The 17,933-nt window shown below is 36.7% G+C and overlaps 1 protein-coding gene across 1 annotated transcript in view; it reads left to right on the forward strand.

Moving 5' to 3' along the window:
* Positions 1 to 17,933, forward strand: part of LOC135710401 (uncharacterized) — a 102,316-nt gene that overhangs the window by 31,943 nt on the left and 52,440 nt on the right. The window contains exon 2 of the mRNA XM_065232967.1: positions 14,744 to 15,198. Coding sequence (XP_065089039.1) covers positions 14,744 to 15,198 — 455 coding nt within the window. The remainder of the gene's footprint in view (positions 1 to 14,743; positions 15,199 to 17,933) is intronic.

Consider the following 17,933-nt stretch of genomic DNA (forward strand, 5'->3'; position numbering starts at 1 on the left):
GAACAAAAAAGTCATCCGAAGTCTCGAAAAGCGCACCTCACCAGGGTTGCCAAAAGCAAATCTGTATTTTTGCTTATAAAAATCTTTTCATCTATATTTCTTCTTCGAAAAATCTGTATCAATATCTGTATAGTTTGAATATTACGTATATCGCTCCAAAATGAACAAAAAAGTGTTGGAAGTGCGGTATCGGTCATAAAAGTGCGCTTTTTCATCAAATCGTGTTAGTACATTTTGCGCCGAATACATTAATAGCGGTAAGCTTCAACTTGGATTTACTTTTAACACCGTTCCTGTTTGGAAAATCTGCCAAATGTTTGCTTAAGATTGAATTGGTTAAAGCACCGTCGATACCAAATCAACCCAACATTCGTTATCGGGATTTAAACCGAGGATAATATCAGTTGGTGCTTACCGCCATAAGATTATTCTAGATTAGTATTTTTGGATACGTACATACGTACATATATGCAATTTGTTACGTAGGTAATTACATGTACGTACAGTGCTGTCATGCAGTTGTGTGCGCCCGATTACTTCACCACGTTAATCCAGTTCATTGAGTTCTACAATCTCGAGGCAAGGTTACGGTAAAATGAAAGTAAGACTATCGCAAAAATGTGGCTGAATTAAAGACATACCTCAAAACTCGCAGACAGGGGTGTTTTAGAACCTCCAGTGAGTTTGAGAAGTTTCAGCAAGCCTGGTATGCTTCTGGGTGGATTCTGTTTATGTGTGGTCACATGACAATCATCTGAAATTTCAAATGGAAATTCGACAATAAAAATGTGTGGAATTTTATTAGTGTTTTATTCCCTGTTTCTTTTCAGAAAGTTTCCACCTCATCAGAGCCCATTAGCCCTATCTCTCGATTGGACGTAACTCTGAACAATTTGGCGGATTTGCGGTTTTTGGTAAAATATTCACTTGATTTGCTTCGTTACCACTCCATCATAGTTTTAGCATAATGGCAGTAGATAAGTTATTTTTGTCTGTACGATGTTTTTATATATCGAAGATTTAATACATAAATGATGCCAAATCGTTCCAGAAAAAAAGGTTTTCTTTGTGGCTTTTGATGAAGGGTAGCAATTCCCGAGCAAAGTCTGCGATCAAATTGAAATCTAAATTTGATGTTGTGATTTCGCTGATAATGATTACTCAGGTTGCTGTTGTTTTGGTCGTTTTAACGGTTAAAATATCACAATTGAGAGCAAACAAATCTTCCTGTGACATCACATTAGAAACTATTTCTGCTATCAGTGAGAGCAAACTGAAAACTAAATTTGATATCCATTTTTCCTGTTAATAACAAAACAAGTATTCAATTTGATGTTATGCTAAGGCAATGAAAACAAACCCGCAACAAGATATTAATGAAGGGCAAATGTACAGCAAAATGAAAACAATATTAGGTATCATCCCGAGCAAAGTCCAGCATCAAAATGAAGGCAAATCGAAAACAAGTTTTGATTTCAACATCAAACTGAAATCATAATTTGATTTTGTGGAATTTGGAATTTTTCATATCGAAGATGCGTCACACATATCAAAACGGCCAGCCTACTGTGCAGCATTTAATATCGATAAAAATGCTTCCGAATGTTGATTTTCAACAAGAAAGTATTGAAAAACTGGTAAATGTCCAGCATTGTCCAAAAGCGTCGAATTAACTAACAAATCCACCAATTACCTACATGCATATGCTGCTTCCCCAGCACAGTCGTCAGAGAGTAGTAAGTAGACGAAACAAGTCGAAGTGGCATTCGCCTCCGATCCTCGGACTCGTGCGAATAGGGAGGATGGAATTGCGTAATATTTTGCAAAGTCATCGCCATACTCAAAACTACACGTTCCCAACGACCACACCACTGTGTGGTGGTGTTCGGTCGTCGAAATTAGTAGCAGCAGTAGCAGTGCTTTCGGCGTGTGGCGTTGAAAATTGTTCTCCAGTAACAACGAAAGGCGGCCTGCCAGCAGCGAGCTGCAGAGCCCACATAAGCAACCATCAAAGGAGGAAGAAGCTGCACCGCTATGCTATGGATCGGAATCAGTAGCTCTTCGTGAGTCGCTGCGGGTCGGTCATCTATGCCAAACGACATACAGCTCGACAGCCTCATCCGTGTTGAACACCCAGCTCAGAATTACTCAACCATCACTACAAAACGGTCCTTTTCAGGGCCACCAAAAATTTGTTAAAGAGTATTATTTGGACATTGGTCAAGGTCATCAGTTCCCGCAAGCAGCTAGCTATCAAGGCTCAACCTGGTCTCTATAGAAGGTGTGGAACTGCAGGGCCGAATGTATTGGTGAGATTAATCATCGTCCGGCCATTTTCCGGAACACGCTGGTAGGAAGTGTTAAAAATCCATATAGAATTTGAGAGAAGTGGGAATAATTCGCCTTGGGCATATAATTCGGAAGAAAATCCTGTGAGGGGTGAATTGAATACACTTCAATACCAAAATGCACAAAACTTAAAAATTCATGAATAACAAAAAAAAAATCAAATTACACCTTTTAAAGTCGGGTAGATGAATCGAAAATACTCAAGTTGACAGTCCTTTGGATTCTCTTCACCAACTTTCTCTTTGAAATAAATACTACAAATTTGATACGCTTACAAATAAAAAAACGGAAACAGTTAAGATAATTGATGATTGATCAATTAAAATAACTAAATGTTCACATATGTTCCGTCCACTAGCGGTCCTACGTCAAGCTTCCGTTCGTGCCCCTAGGCACAGATTCTTCTACTTTTTCTTTGGTGCGATTTGATTTTTTGATATTTTTCCAACACTGCTCCCAGCTATACCTCAGCGAAATTGTACACACCTACGTGCAATATTTCAACAGTTACAGTGATTTGAAGGTGTCCGGATTAATGTGGATACAGACCTTAACAATGGACGACAAAAAATGTATTCACTACTCTAAATTTTAAAGGGGGGGGGGGGGTTTGTGGGTGGACATATAAATAAAATTTGAATGAGTTTTATGCAAAATTGCAATTAAATTATTAAGTTTTATCATATTTTTTCATAAAATTACTAGACTATGGCTCTGCTAACCCCGATCATTGCAATCCAACACAGAAAAAAAAAATCTGAAATTTAACTGTCGCGTAAATTTTCCTCTCGTTGAATTTTGAGCTATAGTTCCCATAAACAAAGAAATTGTTTACAAGCTTGCATACTTAAATTTACAAGAAATATTATGTAAATGTTCACCAAATCTAGCGTTTATAACGTACACGCAAATCAAAAATGTACACACTTAGTTTTTTCTACCGAGCTCGGCTGTGCAAATCTCGGCAAAATAAGTTTTACTGAGATATCAGCAAACATTTCATTTGTTTGCTGAGATTCAGCTAAGCATTATCCGAGACTCAGCTATCAAATGTCACTTTTGCTGAGATCTCAGTGAAACTTATTTTGCCGAGATTTGCACAGCCGAGCTCGGTAGAAAAAACTAAGTGTGTATAACATTCACTGTTAGTTGCATTTCCTATCATTCTCCGCGGAGAATACCGCAGATAATGATATAAGTTGGGCAAGCAGGCGATTATTTTTATCTCTTTCATTCCGTATTCTGTCTACGCTTTCGACTATAATCTTTTAACTGATAACATTGTAGAACGACGCACACACTTGCTCCGATTATCTGAACTTTCCGTTCAGCAGAAAAAGTATGAGAAATCAAATTATCGTTCTTATTCGCAGGCTAAAAGTCAATTCTCCGAAATATGGAGAGAGCAGTGTAGAAAGCACAGGTCTGATCATCGCAACATTCGTGTTTCGATTCCAGTTAGCAACCAATTTTTTCCATCATAATTAATTTCTCTCACTTAAACACTTCTCATTTTTTGGTCTCCAATTGTCTTGCATTGGACCGCAGCTCGGTATATCTCATCCTCCGTTCATGCGGTCTCCACTAACATCCTGCGATGATGAATACCACATAATTGTAGGCAAATCTTACATTCCCGGCTGGGTGTATGCGCTAGATATCGCAGAAATTTGTATGAATTTTTCATACGGTGTAGGGGATGAAAAAAATGTTTGTAAAAATCCGAAAGTAACCAAGAGAACACAATAATATCTTAAATATACTTGACACAGTCTATGCTACCAGTGGTAAGCAAATCTAAGTAATATTTAAGCGATGCTAATCGTTAACAAATAAAAATTCGCTATACGTTAACCCGCAGATTACACTACAGGTATACCTCGATATAACGTAACTATCACTTTTGACTTCCATCGCTGATTTTTCTTAAACGATCATTCAAACGCGCAAAGGAATAGCACCATCAGACAGATGAGATAATCCTCCATCTATTGGTATTATTAATTTGTATGATTCAATTGTTATTAGCGAGATATTGACATGGAAGTCAAAAGTGACAGTTACGTTATATCGAGGTATACCTGTATATGCGTAAGTTATCGATCACTAATCGCTAACTATTAATTTCCCCGAGAATAAGTGAACAAATCAAGCCATGCGATTAACGAATTAGCATAATTGTGCCAATTACATTGATTTATTAATCCAGCGAGATGATTAACGTCACCGTTGACCAATTTTTGCTGTGAACATTCTTTGGTGTAAAAATGAAAAAAAAAAAATATCTTCAAACACTAACGTCGAGTAAAGGCATTTTACTTTCCTTCACTTCTCTACGCTTACTTTTCTTTTCCAATTTTCATTTTCTTATCTCCCGATGAGAATTCGAACACGAGTCAAATATTTCGTAGCGCGTTCTTAATAATATGTTGCTGTGGTTGTTGAAGCTTTTGTTGTTAATGTTGGTACAGTGGCACATCAATTCTCGATTACTTTTTCAAATGAACGTATCTGCTTTTGTGAACAAAGATTCAAATGTCAATTTGTCGAAACTCTTAACACTCTCCCGCAATCTAACAACACCATTGTGTTGGGAAACATGACCTTTTCTGAGTGGGAGTGCTAAGAGTATTGACAAATTGACGATTTCATCCTTGTTTACAAAAACAGATACATACATCCATTTGAAAAAGTAATCGAGAATTGGAAACGAGATGCGAATGAGGTGGAGGAATAGTGAACAAAATTGCTGTGCGCAGTAGATGGCATAAGGGGAAAAGGCTCTCTGTAAACTACGTAAACAGTACAGAAAAAAAGCTTCCCATAATATAAGTATGGATCATATACCTACGTATATGAAAATGTATAGATTACGCGTTGACACTCACATCAAAAATATTCGCGTAATTTATGGACGGCCATGATTTTTTTAATCAAGCACAACGCGTTGGAAGATGGTGATGACGAAAGCTGCTTGGCGAAGAGGTGGAACTCTGGATAGGGATGTACATGATATATGTTTCATATTCATGTCAATCAGTACTGATGCAAATCGAATAAAATCAGATTTCATACTTAATATGATATTTTTCGTAATTTCATTTATGTTTGATAGACATTTTAATCATCCCTAAAAAATGAGAACTGTGTTGAGGCTATGGCTATATGCATGGATTTAAAGATAGAAGCACAATAAGAACAAGTAATTCGAGATGCTGGTGGAATTGTAATGACATTTATCAGTGGATGGTTTACGGATAGTGTATTTTTGTAGGAATATGTATGTAATTAGCCTAAATTAATTGACCTAATATCTTTTAGAAATGCTGATTAAATATATTTATATTATTATTATTATTTTGTGTTTTCGACAGATTTCGGAGGCATTCCAGTTAGCTAGATGAAAATTTACTGAAAATACTGAAACAGTGATTTAACTCGAATTTTCCTTCGGTTTGCCGGTTGTTTAAGTTGAGACAAAATTTTGATAACATTGTATTCCTCATCTACAAGCTATTATAAGATTTGGTGTTATTTTATTAGTTTACTGGTTCACGAATTGACTGATTTAAAACTTTATTTAAATCGGAAAAGCATCATTTCGCTGCTCAGTCAGGCTCACAAACCCATCAAATGCTTTACCTTCAACCATACAAATCGGAACAGAGACGGAGAGTCGACAGTCGGCCTGCAGCGGGTAGATCTGCACCGCGCGTGTGCCTGTTTTCGATTGCCGTTGTTGCCTTTCTTGTGACGATGAACGAGGGATCGTCCATCAACGGTGCTCTGTAAGCTTTCAAATTGCATATCTTGCACAGTGATTCGTAAGCTTTGGTCGGCTTCTCGTTGCTCATCCGCGAGTACAAACACAGTATGAAACGACAAACACGGCGGCTATACGTTGTCGGTTTGCCTGGCTGGGAATGGGAATGTAAGGTTGTTTTTTAATGAGAGTGAAGTTGAAGTTGAAAAACAAAAACACAATTTCCATCATGAAGCATAATAATGCTAGATATAGGTATGTTTATGCGCTGTGCTCGGAAACGATTGGATATAATCAGGTGGATGTTAGATTTCTGGATTGATTTTAGTTTAAATATTCATAGGGTAAGGGGGAGTAATACGCGCCACGGGGTATTATTTATTTTACTCTTCAAAGCCCAATGTATATGAACAGCTTTTCAAATGATGGCTCAGCAGGTTATCTATACCATAAATTCAGATCACCGAAGTCGGTAAAATTTTACCGGGTTTTTAAAAACAGCTGAAAAAGTCGTTCGATTTTTTTTTTTTTTTTATCTTTAAATGGGTAAACTGACCAAAGTCTTTTCATTCGGCAGTTCGAAATAAATTATATATATTTTTTTCACTGATTTTTTAACTTATACCGAACAGCTTCATCGTTTAAAAATTACAGAAGTGCAGAGGCCTGGTGTAGTGTGTAGTAATTGTGTGTGAAAAACATTTGAATTGGGTTTTTAAAACCTCCATCCTTACCCTACTACTTTTAAAATACATTTTATCAGACTGAGAAGACACTTTAATGCGTTCGTGTATCTATGAATGCGAATAACGATTTTTTTAAACATCTGATTATTTCAAGCGTATTTTTTTACTGACTACTGTTGGACAATGCAGGGGTAAACAGTGTGAAACGTACCAATGAAACAACATTTTTTGAAAGACTTTTTACTTAACATTTGTGGAAAAAACTTCGATAAAATAGACAATTGATCACATAACAACGTTGGGCGCGTATGGCACCCAGTTCCCCTGCCCAGTTTTTCTCAATCTCTGGTCTATGTGAATTGCACGAGAACACAAGAGTATCTCTGTGTTCGGTAATACACCCGTGCCCGCAAGGTTCACTGGAGCATAAGAATATCTGTCAAGTTATTTCCACTGAGATTGTTTCCTCTCTCTCTCTTTCGCTTTGCTGCTGCTGCTACCATGGCATTTATGGGTGATGCTGAAATGATGAAGCAGTATGAGGCAGAATCCGAAGGGCAACGCAGCGTAGTTTGGTATAATGTCTGTCGATGCACTCCCCTCTTCCTCTCTCTCTTTCCTTCTGGCCGTTGATGTTATCACGTGGCCTCGCGAGACCATTTATGCTTAGTTAGGTATTATATAAGTACCTGTTAGTGACTTACACTTGGCCTTACGGTTCTGACATCTTGTTTATTTTAATTATTTTCTGTTGCGTTTGCGTACTTGAAGCATTATTATGCATACTGAATAAATTCTGGTCATTTGACAAACGGCTTCGTATTGAAGAAAATTCGCATTTAATTCTAAATTAATTGTATATTTTCTACGTTTTAAATATAAATTAAGCTAAGAGTATAGGTTTGTTTGCACAATAACGTGGTCATTACTGATAGGTTTGTTTGCACAATAACGTGGTCATTACCAAAAGAAATCCAAAATCAGGGTTGTCTTTTGTGAAATGATTCCATGTGATATCAATAATTAAGTATTATTCTTCAAGAACTTGTACGCGAAATTATTTGCATAAATTGGATATTAATTTTCAATCCGTGTTATTTTTCAATACCTGTAAATAACTTTTTTTGAGAAGCAAATTATTTGTTTTAAAATTTGTAATGTCGTATTCCAGTGGTTCTCAAACTTTAGTTGATTGCAACCCACTTTTTGAAATGCCGTAAGCTTGCAACCCACCAATATTAAATATTGATGTTTTAAGACTAAAATGATATTAAAAACTCTAAAATGGCTATAAAATCGCTTTCAAATTACATGATTTACTGAAACCAAGAAACAAAATGACATAAATAGCCGCACATAAAATCAAACAAGTTAATATACTTAAGAATAAGAACGACGGAATTGAGATTTAAACAACAAATCAGACCAAAACACGTCTAAAATTGAATGAAAACACTTAAAGAGTCAAAACGCATGGGTAGCAATAAAATATGAAAATAGTCTTAAAATTAAAAATGTCATTAGATCTAAAAATACGTAGAAATAAACGTTGAAACGACCTGAAAACTCTCAAAGTAATACAATAAGCTCCAAAATAACCTCCAAACCGTAAGATCGTCAAAAAGTCGCTTAATTGGACTAAAATTACTAAAACTGCTTTAAAACGCTAAAATGGTCTAGAATAGAAAATAAATTTAGTGGTCACGGCTGAAAAAGCGCAGTACAGTCGATACTGAAGTGAAGCACAATAACGGTTACTAAATTATTATTTTCTTAAGAAATTTTTCGGTGGTGCGTTCATCCGACACACCTGCTTCTTTATCGGTATTTTCATTGGCTGTCAAAGTTTCAGGTCACTTTCCATTGGGAAGTTAATTTAGAGTTTTGATTGAAGTATAAATATGGCCGTCTTTTGATTTGAAATCTAGAATATTACAAGATTCCGGCAAACGAGTTGCTAATTTGCACTCTGCTCGGTTTTTTTTTTATCGAATTCGGGATTTGCCAGTTTGTACTGCTGATACTCGCATATCAGTCCTATATGGTTATTTTTTCACTATTTAATGGTGTTTATTTTACTGTACTTTCGAAAATTACAATTGTGTATGGACAAAATGCAAACAAATACCAAATTATGTGGGTTCCATATTGAAAGTATCCGCATTAATTTGGCCCAATATGACACTTTATTTATTTATTCATTTCGTCAAGCCAATGAAGACTACACACAATGTTTACTTACATACTTTGCATTATTTATATTCTGTTTTAGCTCAAGTTTTATTTGCTGCTTGGCAGGTCTGTCATATGATCACTCAATGCGCGCAATGTACTGATTTTCTGAAATAAACAAAGTGAGAATAAAGCACACACAAAAGTTTGCTTGTCTTTCGTCTGCGCGAGTGTAAAGCAGCGGAGAAGAGAAGACAAACACACACCCAGAAATAATGAAAGCTCAATGTGAAGCCATCGCTCAGACTACTCCAGAGCAAAGAGCGCCACTCAGTGTAGGGTTGCAAATGTGAAACCCAGCAAAAAGAAAAAATCTTTTTCGTTATGCCCTTCTCCATCTCCTATGCATGCAATCGTGGTAGGCAAAGTATGCAAAGAACTCAAAGAAGACATTAGCCACAGTACAGAAGGGGAAGTGTAAACAAATCAGTGAATCAAAAAGTGATACGTTTTTCTGCTCAACCAGCGATGCGTTGTGCTAGCGTTCCACACTATCCTAGCATGCTGCTTATCTTAGCTGCAGGCAGAAGATGCCTTCTACCGCTAGGTGCGCTAATGTTCTCCAATGAAAAGTGGAGCCACTTTCTGATCCGAAGTTCCCCTTCTCTTCTGTGCATTTGCGCTTGTTGTATTACATGCGCTCCCTGTGCCGCACGGAGTGTACCGCTCATTGTGTGGATCGCTTTCTCACAGATTAGTTGGAAAAGAGTGTGCGAAGTAAATGGGAGAACCACACACTCTTTGTCGAGTGTTGTGAGATGCATGCACAAAGTTGCTTTGCTAACGCTCTGATGTGCTTTCCAGCCCTGCTGCTTGGACATAGTGATGTCAATAGTTCTACAATGCAAATTATACAGGCGCATCATTCGATTGATTGGGCTAGTTTTTACATATGTAGTTGGTTCTGAACGATTTTTCAGAAAATAAATTACACGTTCTAAGATGTCCAGGTGTGTAAAAGTTTAATTGTGCGAAAATTTCTGCCAAATCTGTGCGCAGAGAAATAATGTCGTTGATGAAGAAAAGCATTGCAAATTGGCGGCGTTCGTATATTGATGAGCATGCAGGGCGCTTCATAAGGTGGTAATGGAAATGCAGTCCAATTCCATTTACGTAAAGCATATTTTTTTTTTTTGTTAATTACTTTATTTGTACAGGCTCAATCGAATAAACTTTACAGAGCCAAGTTATCATTTTCTTTATACATTATAAATGTCTTAAATCTAAAATTAAAGGATTTGAACCGATTACTCGCGGTCTTCTCGAGGTTAGTGGATGACAATTTCTTTGGATCGGGAGAGGGAAAAGGAGATTTGGAATATGATTTATGATTAAAAAATTTCACTATTTCTAAAACATATACTTAATCCTATCGACGTTATATCAACTCTGTAATTATACAATTATTACAGAAACAAATCTACAAAAAAAAAAAAAAAAACACACGCACACATACAAAATACAAACTAAACACAAGGTTAATCAAACTTACAATCTATGGTTAATATTCTTCAAGAAAACATATATGAGTTGCATAAACTCCAGATCGCGTCTAGCCAAAATATCCCGAACTGGAACATTAGGTTGTCTACCTCGAGCCCGAAGGGAATCGTACAACTCGGATCTGACTCCACGGTGCTCAGCACATGATCAAATAATGTGATCTGCGTCCTGGTAACCTTGTCCACATTCACAGAGATTACTGTCCCCCAGCCCAACACGGAACAAGTGAGCGCTTAGTGAATAGTGATTGGACATGAGGCGAGACATCACACGAATGAAGTCTCGACCCACCTCCAAACCTTTGAACCAAGGAACGTAAAGCATATAAAAGGAATTGTTTTTGGACAGATTCTATGCGTTCTTCGTGTATGGAAATGTATGGATTCCAAACTAGGTGGAAGTATTCCAGAATTTCTCGTACATATGTGGTGTATTATAGCTTAATAGTGTATAGGTCTTCAAAATTATTGAAGCTTAGCATTCTGTTTACTTTACTAATGATAGTATTATAATTTTCTACAAAAGTTAGTTTGAAGTCTAGGATTACGCCTAGATCTCATACAATTTTGCATTTTTTCTACTATTTGGTTGCCTAATGATATTTCAATATGCGATGTGTCAATTTTTCTACTTAATGCGATTGCGGTACATTTTTTAACGTTCAGTTGAAGTAGACTTTTACTACAGCAGGTGTTGAATGTATTGATTTTATTCTGGAATTCTTCTACATCGCTAGAATGACTTATTTCCATCAAGAGCTTCATGTCGTCTACATATACAAGCAGTTTTATTATCTTAAGTAAGTAGGAAATGTCGTTTATGTACAAAATAAAAAGAAGTGGGCCTAAATGAGAACCCTTCTGGTTCTCATTTCTGGAGGTTTCTGGAATTGGTTCAGAAAGTTTATTTTGAAAGCGGACTGTTTGTTTACGATATGTTAGGTATGATTGGAACCAATTCAAAAGTCCTGGCTCAATTCCAATTTTCTGCAATTTGATGATTAATAATGGTATGTCGATGCTGTCAAATGCTTTACTCAGCGGCGCCGGTGGTGTAGTGGTAAGCGCTATTTTTCTACCCCGTAACGTGGGTAGATCACCTTTTCGTGGTACGTTACGGGATGTAAGATCTACCACCGATTCCTAGTCTTGTCTACTTCAGACTAGGGGAACAGGATTTTTCAGTAATCAAAGGAACACATCTTAGTCCTTGTTACTTTTTATGCCTTGTTGATAGTGACAAGTCCCCGGGTTGCCTTGACCGAGGATGATCTTGAAACAAGGAAAAAATGAGTTAGTGATTCCAAATCTTCTATTCATTGTTCCCTAGTTTGAAGTGGTTAAGACTAGGGTTCTGATGCATGGTCATTATCGGTGTCATTGCTTGTTTTTGTTGCTAAGAGATCCAATTTTGATTGACAAAGGAGCGCGCCTTTGGAGGGTGTTCCAACACTCCGAAGGGTATAAATAGCGGGACCTTTCAATTAGAGTCGGATCCTTGCGATAAATGCGAGAATGACAACTGTAAAAAAATCGAATGCTTCATCATTTCTCAATAGTGATGGAGTAATACGACATGCACTAAACTAAGGACACGGGATATACTACAATCACAGCTACAATAGATCAAATTACTGGTCGCAGTAGTTTTATGTCCCGAACAGAGGAAAAAAAATATGTACGTTAAAAACCCTTAGCTTTTATTATGTGTCATTACTGAGAAAAACGTCTTTTTCAGTTGCATGATCGACGAAAATGTCAGACGTCACGCGTTGTGTTTGTTTTGTCTAAGGATTCGGTTTTTGAAATTTAAGTTTAATCTACGTTGTTTTCATGTTTTTTTTTCTGGCTAAAATCAGCACATTTGGCAGGCATGCAATTAGTTTTGCTCGGTCTGACATTTCTCTCCTGGCATAATATCAGCATTCTCAGAAGCTCTTGTAAATCTTACCACAAACTTTTTACTGGCCGATTATGTTGTCCTTTTTGAACTTAGAACAGCATTTGAGAATTTTATAAGATAGAGTGCAACCTTTAAGTGCTTGCTGTTAACTGATGTGACAAGCGAGTACTTTTGCGCTCGTGTAAAAATGTACTCGCTTATGAGCCCATCTGGTTTCATTTCACGTATCCTATCGAAGATCAATTTTTTAAATGTTTTCAAGCTACCAACGATTAATTTATGATGCAATGAAACTACTTTAACATCAGTGCTGGATTGTATTACTAGAAGTAGCAATTTTGGCAATTTTATAAATAAGAACGATATGCCAAAACCGGCAATGTAGCTTTGTTCAAACTTTACCGACTATAAGTAAAACATTTTATTTTGCTGAAAAATCTGTAATCTTCGTTTACCGATTATTTTCGGTAAAAAATATTGAACACGGGAAACTTGCAAGCTTGCTATATCTGAGTGTGTAGACAGTTTTTGAGAGATCTTCCTAAATTTGTTAAACATATGTTCAACTTTATTGCATAGTTTCTTATACGACATTTGAACCATTTCAAATCAACAAACAAACCCGCCATGCTGCATTGCATCATGCTAGCTGCATTGAAAATGACGTGATGATGCTCGTGTATCTTTTTACACAACTATCGATAATTGTTTTCCATATTATAAATCAAAATATCATTCCTGAAATTTCAAATTCAAATAGCAAAGCTAGTTTTTGTTTGAATCGAGACTGAGGAGCTAATAAATCACCTCGAAGATGGAAGTTTGTCGATTTTTTCACATGACCCTGGACGGATCATGAGATCTTGGTTACTTTTTCAAAGGGACGTATCTGCTTTTTTAAACAATTGATTCAAACGTCAATTTGTTGAAACTCTTAGTATTCCCACTCAAAAATACACCAGAAAGGGTAATGTTTCCCCAACAAGACGGTGTTTTTAGTTTGCGTGGGAATGCTAAGAGTTTTGTTTACAATACCAGATACGTCCATTTTAAAAAGTAATCGAGAGTTTTCCTTCAACCTCGGTTAGCAACTAGGGAGAGAAAAGGAACATCGAGAGCTGGCTCCTGTTGGTATTTTTTTCACATCCCAACCCGGTACGTGTCATACTTCCTTTTCCATTGGCATTGGAAAATTGTAATGTGTTTGGCCTTCGTGGAGCACGTCGGGAAAATCCAATATTAATCAATATTCCGAGAGATTTGCCGTGACATTGATTCGTGTTTAAAACAGTGCTACTCATCGAATGGTTTGCTAAATATTTGCCTCAAATTTCCAACAATGCGTGTAATCCAATTAGCGTCACAATATGCCGTTTGGCTACTGAAAATGATTGAAGACACTCCCTGTTACCGGCCAGCGGAAAATTTCCGGTGTGGGTGGAAAGGGTTCACCGTTTAGCCATTCTGTTTCGTTTTATACATGTATGGTTGAGCTCTACTTCGCTTGGAGATTCACATTTACGTTACTCTGTGGCTCGGTTCTTGTTAAGGAAGGTATTATTTCGCCTAGTAGCACACAGCCACAAATTCGTGGCACTCGGGCTATATCGGGGGATGCCTAGCATGTACAATCATATGTATATATTTTCTCATTCCTCTTGGTTGGTACATAAGGGGCTGTTCATAAACTACGTCGACAGATTTTAAAGGTTTTAGACAATCGTCCATACATTTTTTTTTGAAATTTGTATGCACCGAGACACCAATTTGTATGCACCGAGAGGCCAGCCCGCCCCCTAAGTGTCTACGTAGTTTATGAGCAACCCCTAAGAAGAATGTATATATAAAAATGGATAAATACAAGGAAAATATAAGGGTGTATAACGATCCACTATGGGATGAAAACTGCTGAAGGACCGTTGGGTAGACTCCAGTCTACCAGAACAACCCTATCGAAATAAAAATCGCTTCACTGAAAAGGCTGGTAAAGGAGAATAAAGTTCATCTTCGTATGAAACTTTCTATCACGCTGATCTACTAGTTGGAAGATGCAAGATGTGTTTACTCATTCATAAAGCGTAGGAGTTTTGGATTCTTTTTCTTCTGCTGAATCGGGATTCTTGAGGTGTAAATATTTAAACTTTTTATAGCTATTGAGGAACAGGTCAAGTGAAACTATTTAGCATACATAATCGTCTAATTAATTGATGCATCGGATCTCATATCATTATGCATTTGCTGCTCTTCCTCTGACAAATGCATTACATAATTTCCCGACTAATTTCAATTTTCTTTTTTATTTCTGTAGGTTGTCGGTGGAGCATGTGGCTATCATGGACCGTACACATTCTACAAAGGCGTTAAAATCACATTTCCCAGCACTGACCCCTTGTCACCAGGAGAAGGAGGAGGAGGAACAGGAGCAGCATCAGCAGTGACAAACGTGTCCTGTTCATCGACATCCTCGGTATCAACTGAGTCGCCATCATCACAACCATCGACGGTTGCGCCGTCGTCAACGGTACCGGGAACGGTGCAATCGGCGGAACCTTCCGGTCAGAGCCAGGACACTACCAGTCAAAGCAGTAGCAGTAGTTCCGACAGCAGCTGTAGCAATAATAATAATAATAACAACAACAACAGCAAAACGCAAACCAACGCTAACTCGAAGCCAAAACAGACGCAACGAAAATGTGTCAGTGAAAATAACAGCACCGCGACCGGTGTGAATAATTTATGTAATGCCACGGCAGCGGAAAAAGAGTACGTATCGGGCCCATGCACGGACTTGGGTAGGGAAACTGAAAGGGAAATCCATGCGATGGTGGTTGGTGGGGAACGTTTTATGGATTTTGATTGAGTATTTGGGTGTTCATAAAGAGTGCTACTTGACTTGAGGGTTTTTGGTTGGGAAAAGAATGCAGCTCCAATTTAACGTGCTCAAATTTCAATCCGCCGTGTATTGATTCCATTCGTGGTTGCACATAGGAAAGATTCCACTGATGGGGCCGATGGCGGGTCATATATATAGTGATTTTGACCCTCGAATTAAATCAAAAGCTCAAATCAATAACCCGTAGTAACATTGATTTTGTGAGGATGGGAAAGACATCTTATGAAATATTCTAAAAGCTGTGAATATTGAGTTCACAAAACACAGTTGAAGCGTTTGAACAGTTTCTATGAAAATTGGCTTGTGCTGCTTTCGAGTAGGCGCATGCAAGAATTCAGTTTCATATACTTAACTAAAAAGTATGAATCGGATGAATACAGTCCATTCTGTTTTTAGCGATTTTTTTCGTACGAATGTTTTAACGTATGATATTGAACTACAACAACTTGTTTGAAAAAAAAATAGAAATAAACATCACCATGGTGTTTTGAATTTTCTGTGTTCATCCTAAATGAAGATAAAATCGGAGAAATTAAAATCGTGGAAAACCATGATAATTCAGATGAGTGTTGATGCTAGTCGGTATTAATTTGGCACGGCTAGATTTATCATATAGGGTACACAGCAAAAAAATAATTTTGATATCACGTCAAAGTGGATGCACTACAATCATGTCGAAAATATGGTGTAATATTACTTGCTAAAAAGGACAAAATTATCATTAATACAATGCATGAACTGACATTACGCTGCTTTTACTGCATTTGTTTATTTATGTGGTCATAAAAATTACATGAAATTTTCGACATGATTGTAGTGCATCCACTTTGATGTGATATCAAAATTATTTTTTTGCTGTGTAACTGATGATGGTTGGACTATTTCACACGACGTCAAAATTCATGTCGTATTTTTTTATGAATTCAACATATAATTATGAAAAATGCGTGCTTAGGGAAAAGATCTACATTTCTTGTTTATAATAATAGCATAAAAAGTTAAATTTTATGAACAAATGATTTTATAAAACGTTTTTATTCAGCAAAGAATTATGATGTTGGTTAGACCTATGCTGATCTTGGTTAGACCTAAACAATGATGATGGTTGAACCTATTTTTCTAATGCTAGTTTAGCCCATATTTGACCAAAAACTTTGTTTAGAGCTGATTGGTATCATGAAAAACCCTTTTTATACAGTTTTCATGAATTTGTTATTTAAAAAAAGACATCAAATTTGAGTTTCACTTCGTTTTAAAAAAAGTTTACTTTCTACGCATTAGCTATTCATCATGGCTCATTTTCTCGGAAATCACTGACCCGATTTGGAAAAAATTCAACGTCAAACTATAGGTATTGTGGTCCTACTGAAAGCTATCGAATATTTTTGGAATCGTTCAACTGGTTCCGGAGATATGGCCGAAAAATGTTCGAGAGTATATGGGGCATGGAAGGAATAAAACCTATCATGCGAACCATTTGCATTACTTCAAATGTTATAACAATATAGAGTGCCTTAGACGTATAACTCTTTTCTTTAACCATTTTTTCAAACGAAGGAACTGAGCACTCGGCCAACACGAAATCGAATTTCAAATCAGCTGCGAATTAAGGATGTAAACAAACCGAAGCGGTCGTTTTAAAAAACACCAGTGGCGTCGCGTCCACATGTGCAAATTCAAAATTCTGAATTTGTAAGAATCCATGCATGCAGAAAATAATTCATGTGAACTCCCTTTTCACGTATACTAGCTACTTGCAAGAAATGTTGCTTTCAAAGATGGATGGTTGTTTACAATATTTGGAATATTTAATTAATTAAATATTCCAAATATTGTAAACAACCATCCATCTAACAAATTTACACGATCTATAATGTTAACTTGTATGATACAATGGAAAGGTGATGCTTCAATACACTATTAAAATAACTGATTTAACACTATGAACCATAAAGTAATATTGTTGAAATTGCAAAAGACATTTTCAAAGCAGTGGTTGATCCGGTTGACAAACTGATCCAAACTCTAGAACGATTTGGAGATCCAGGAACATCTTATATACATGGAAATAGATCGTAAATGATGTACATTGACATTAAAAATACATTGTTTAGTTCGTGGTTGATCTCGTGATCAACAGATTTGATCTCCAGAACTGTTTTAAGCAATGCAGTAATGAAATTGGGTTGTTAGTGGAATGCTTTGAATAAAACAGCAAAAAAGGTTATCTTCCATTTAATTCCACTTAATTAATTTTGGTATCCATGACCGATACGTATTTCGACTACAATGTGCACTAAAGAACTTATCAAAACCTAATCCCCTAAGCTTTTGGGAATTTTCCTTATTAAAGATTTGTATCGATTCTTTTCCTTTAATTTAGTAAAACCTTTGGTTTTTTCGTTAGGTAGGTTCCAATTCTACACATTGTAGTTTCATTTTTATACCTGTGATGTGGACATTTTCCCTAGGGGATGAGTACTTAAGGGGATTAAGTTTTGATAAGTTCTTTAGTGGGAATTATACTATTGAAGACTGCACATTGTAGTCGAAATACGTATCTGTCATGGATACCAAAATTAATTAAGGGGAATTAAATGGAAGA

Source organism: Ochlerotatus camptorhynchus, unplaced genomic scaffold, assembly GCF_037179485.1.
Source record: "Ochlerotatus camptorhynchus isolate MF236.1 unplaced genomic scaffold, CSIRO-AGI_Acam_v1.1 ptg000380l, whole genome shotgun sequence".
In the NCBI taxonomy this organism is placed as follows: Eukaryota; Metazoa; Arthropoda; class Insecta; order Diptera; family Culicidae; genus Ochlerotatus; species Ochlerotatus camptorhynchus.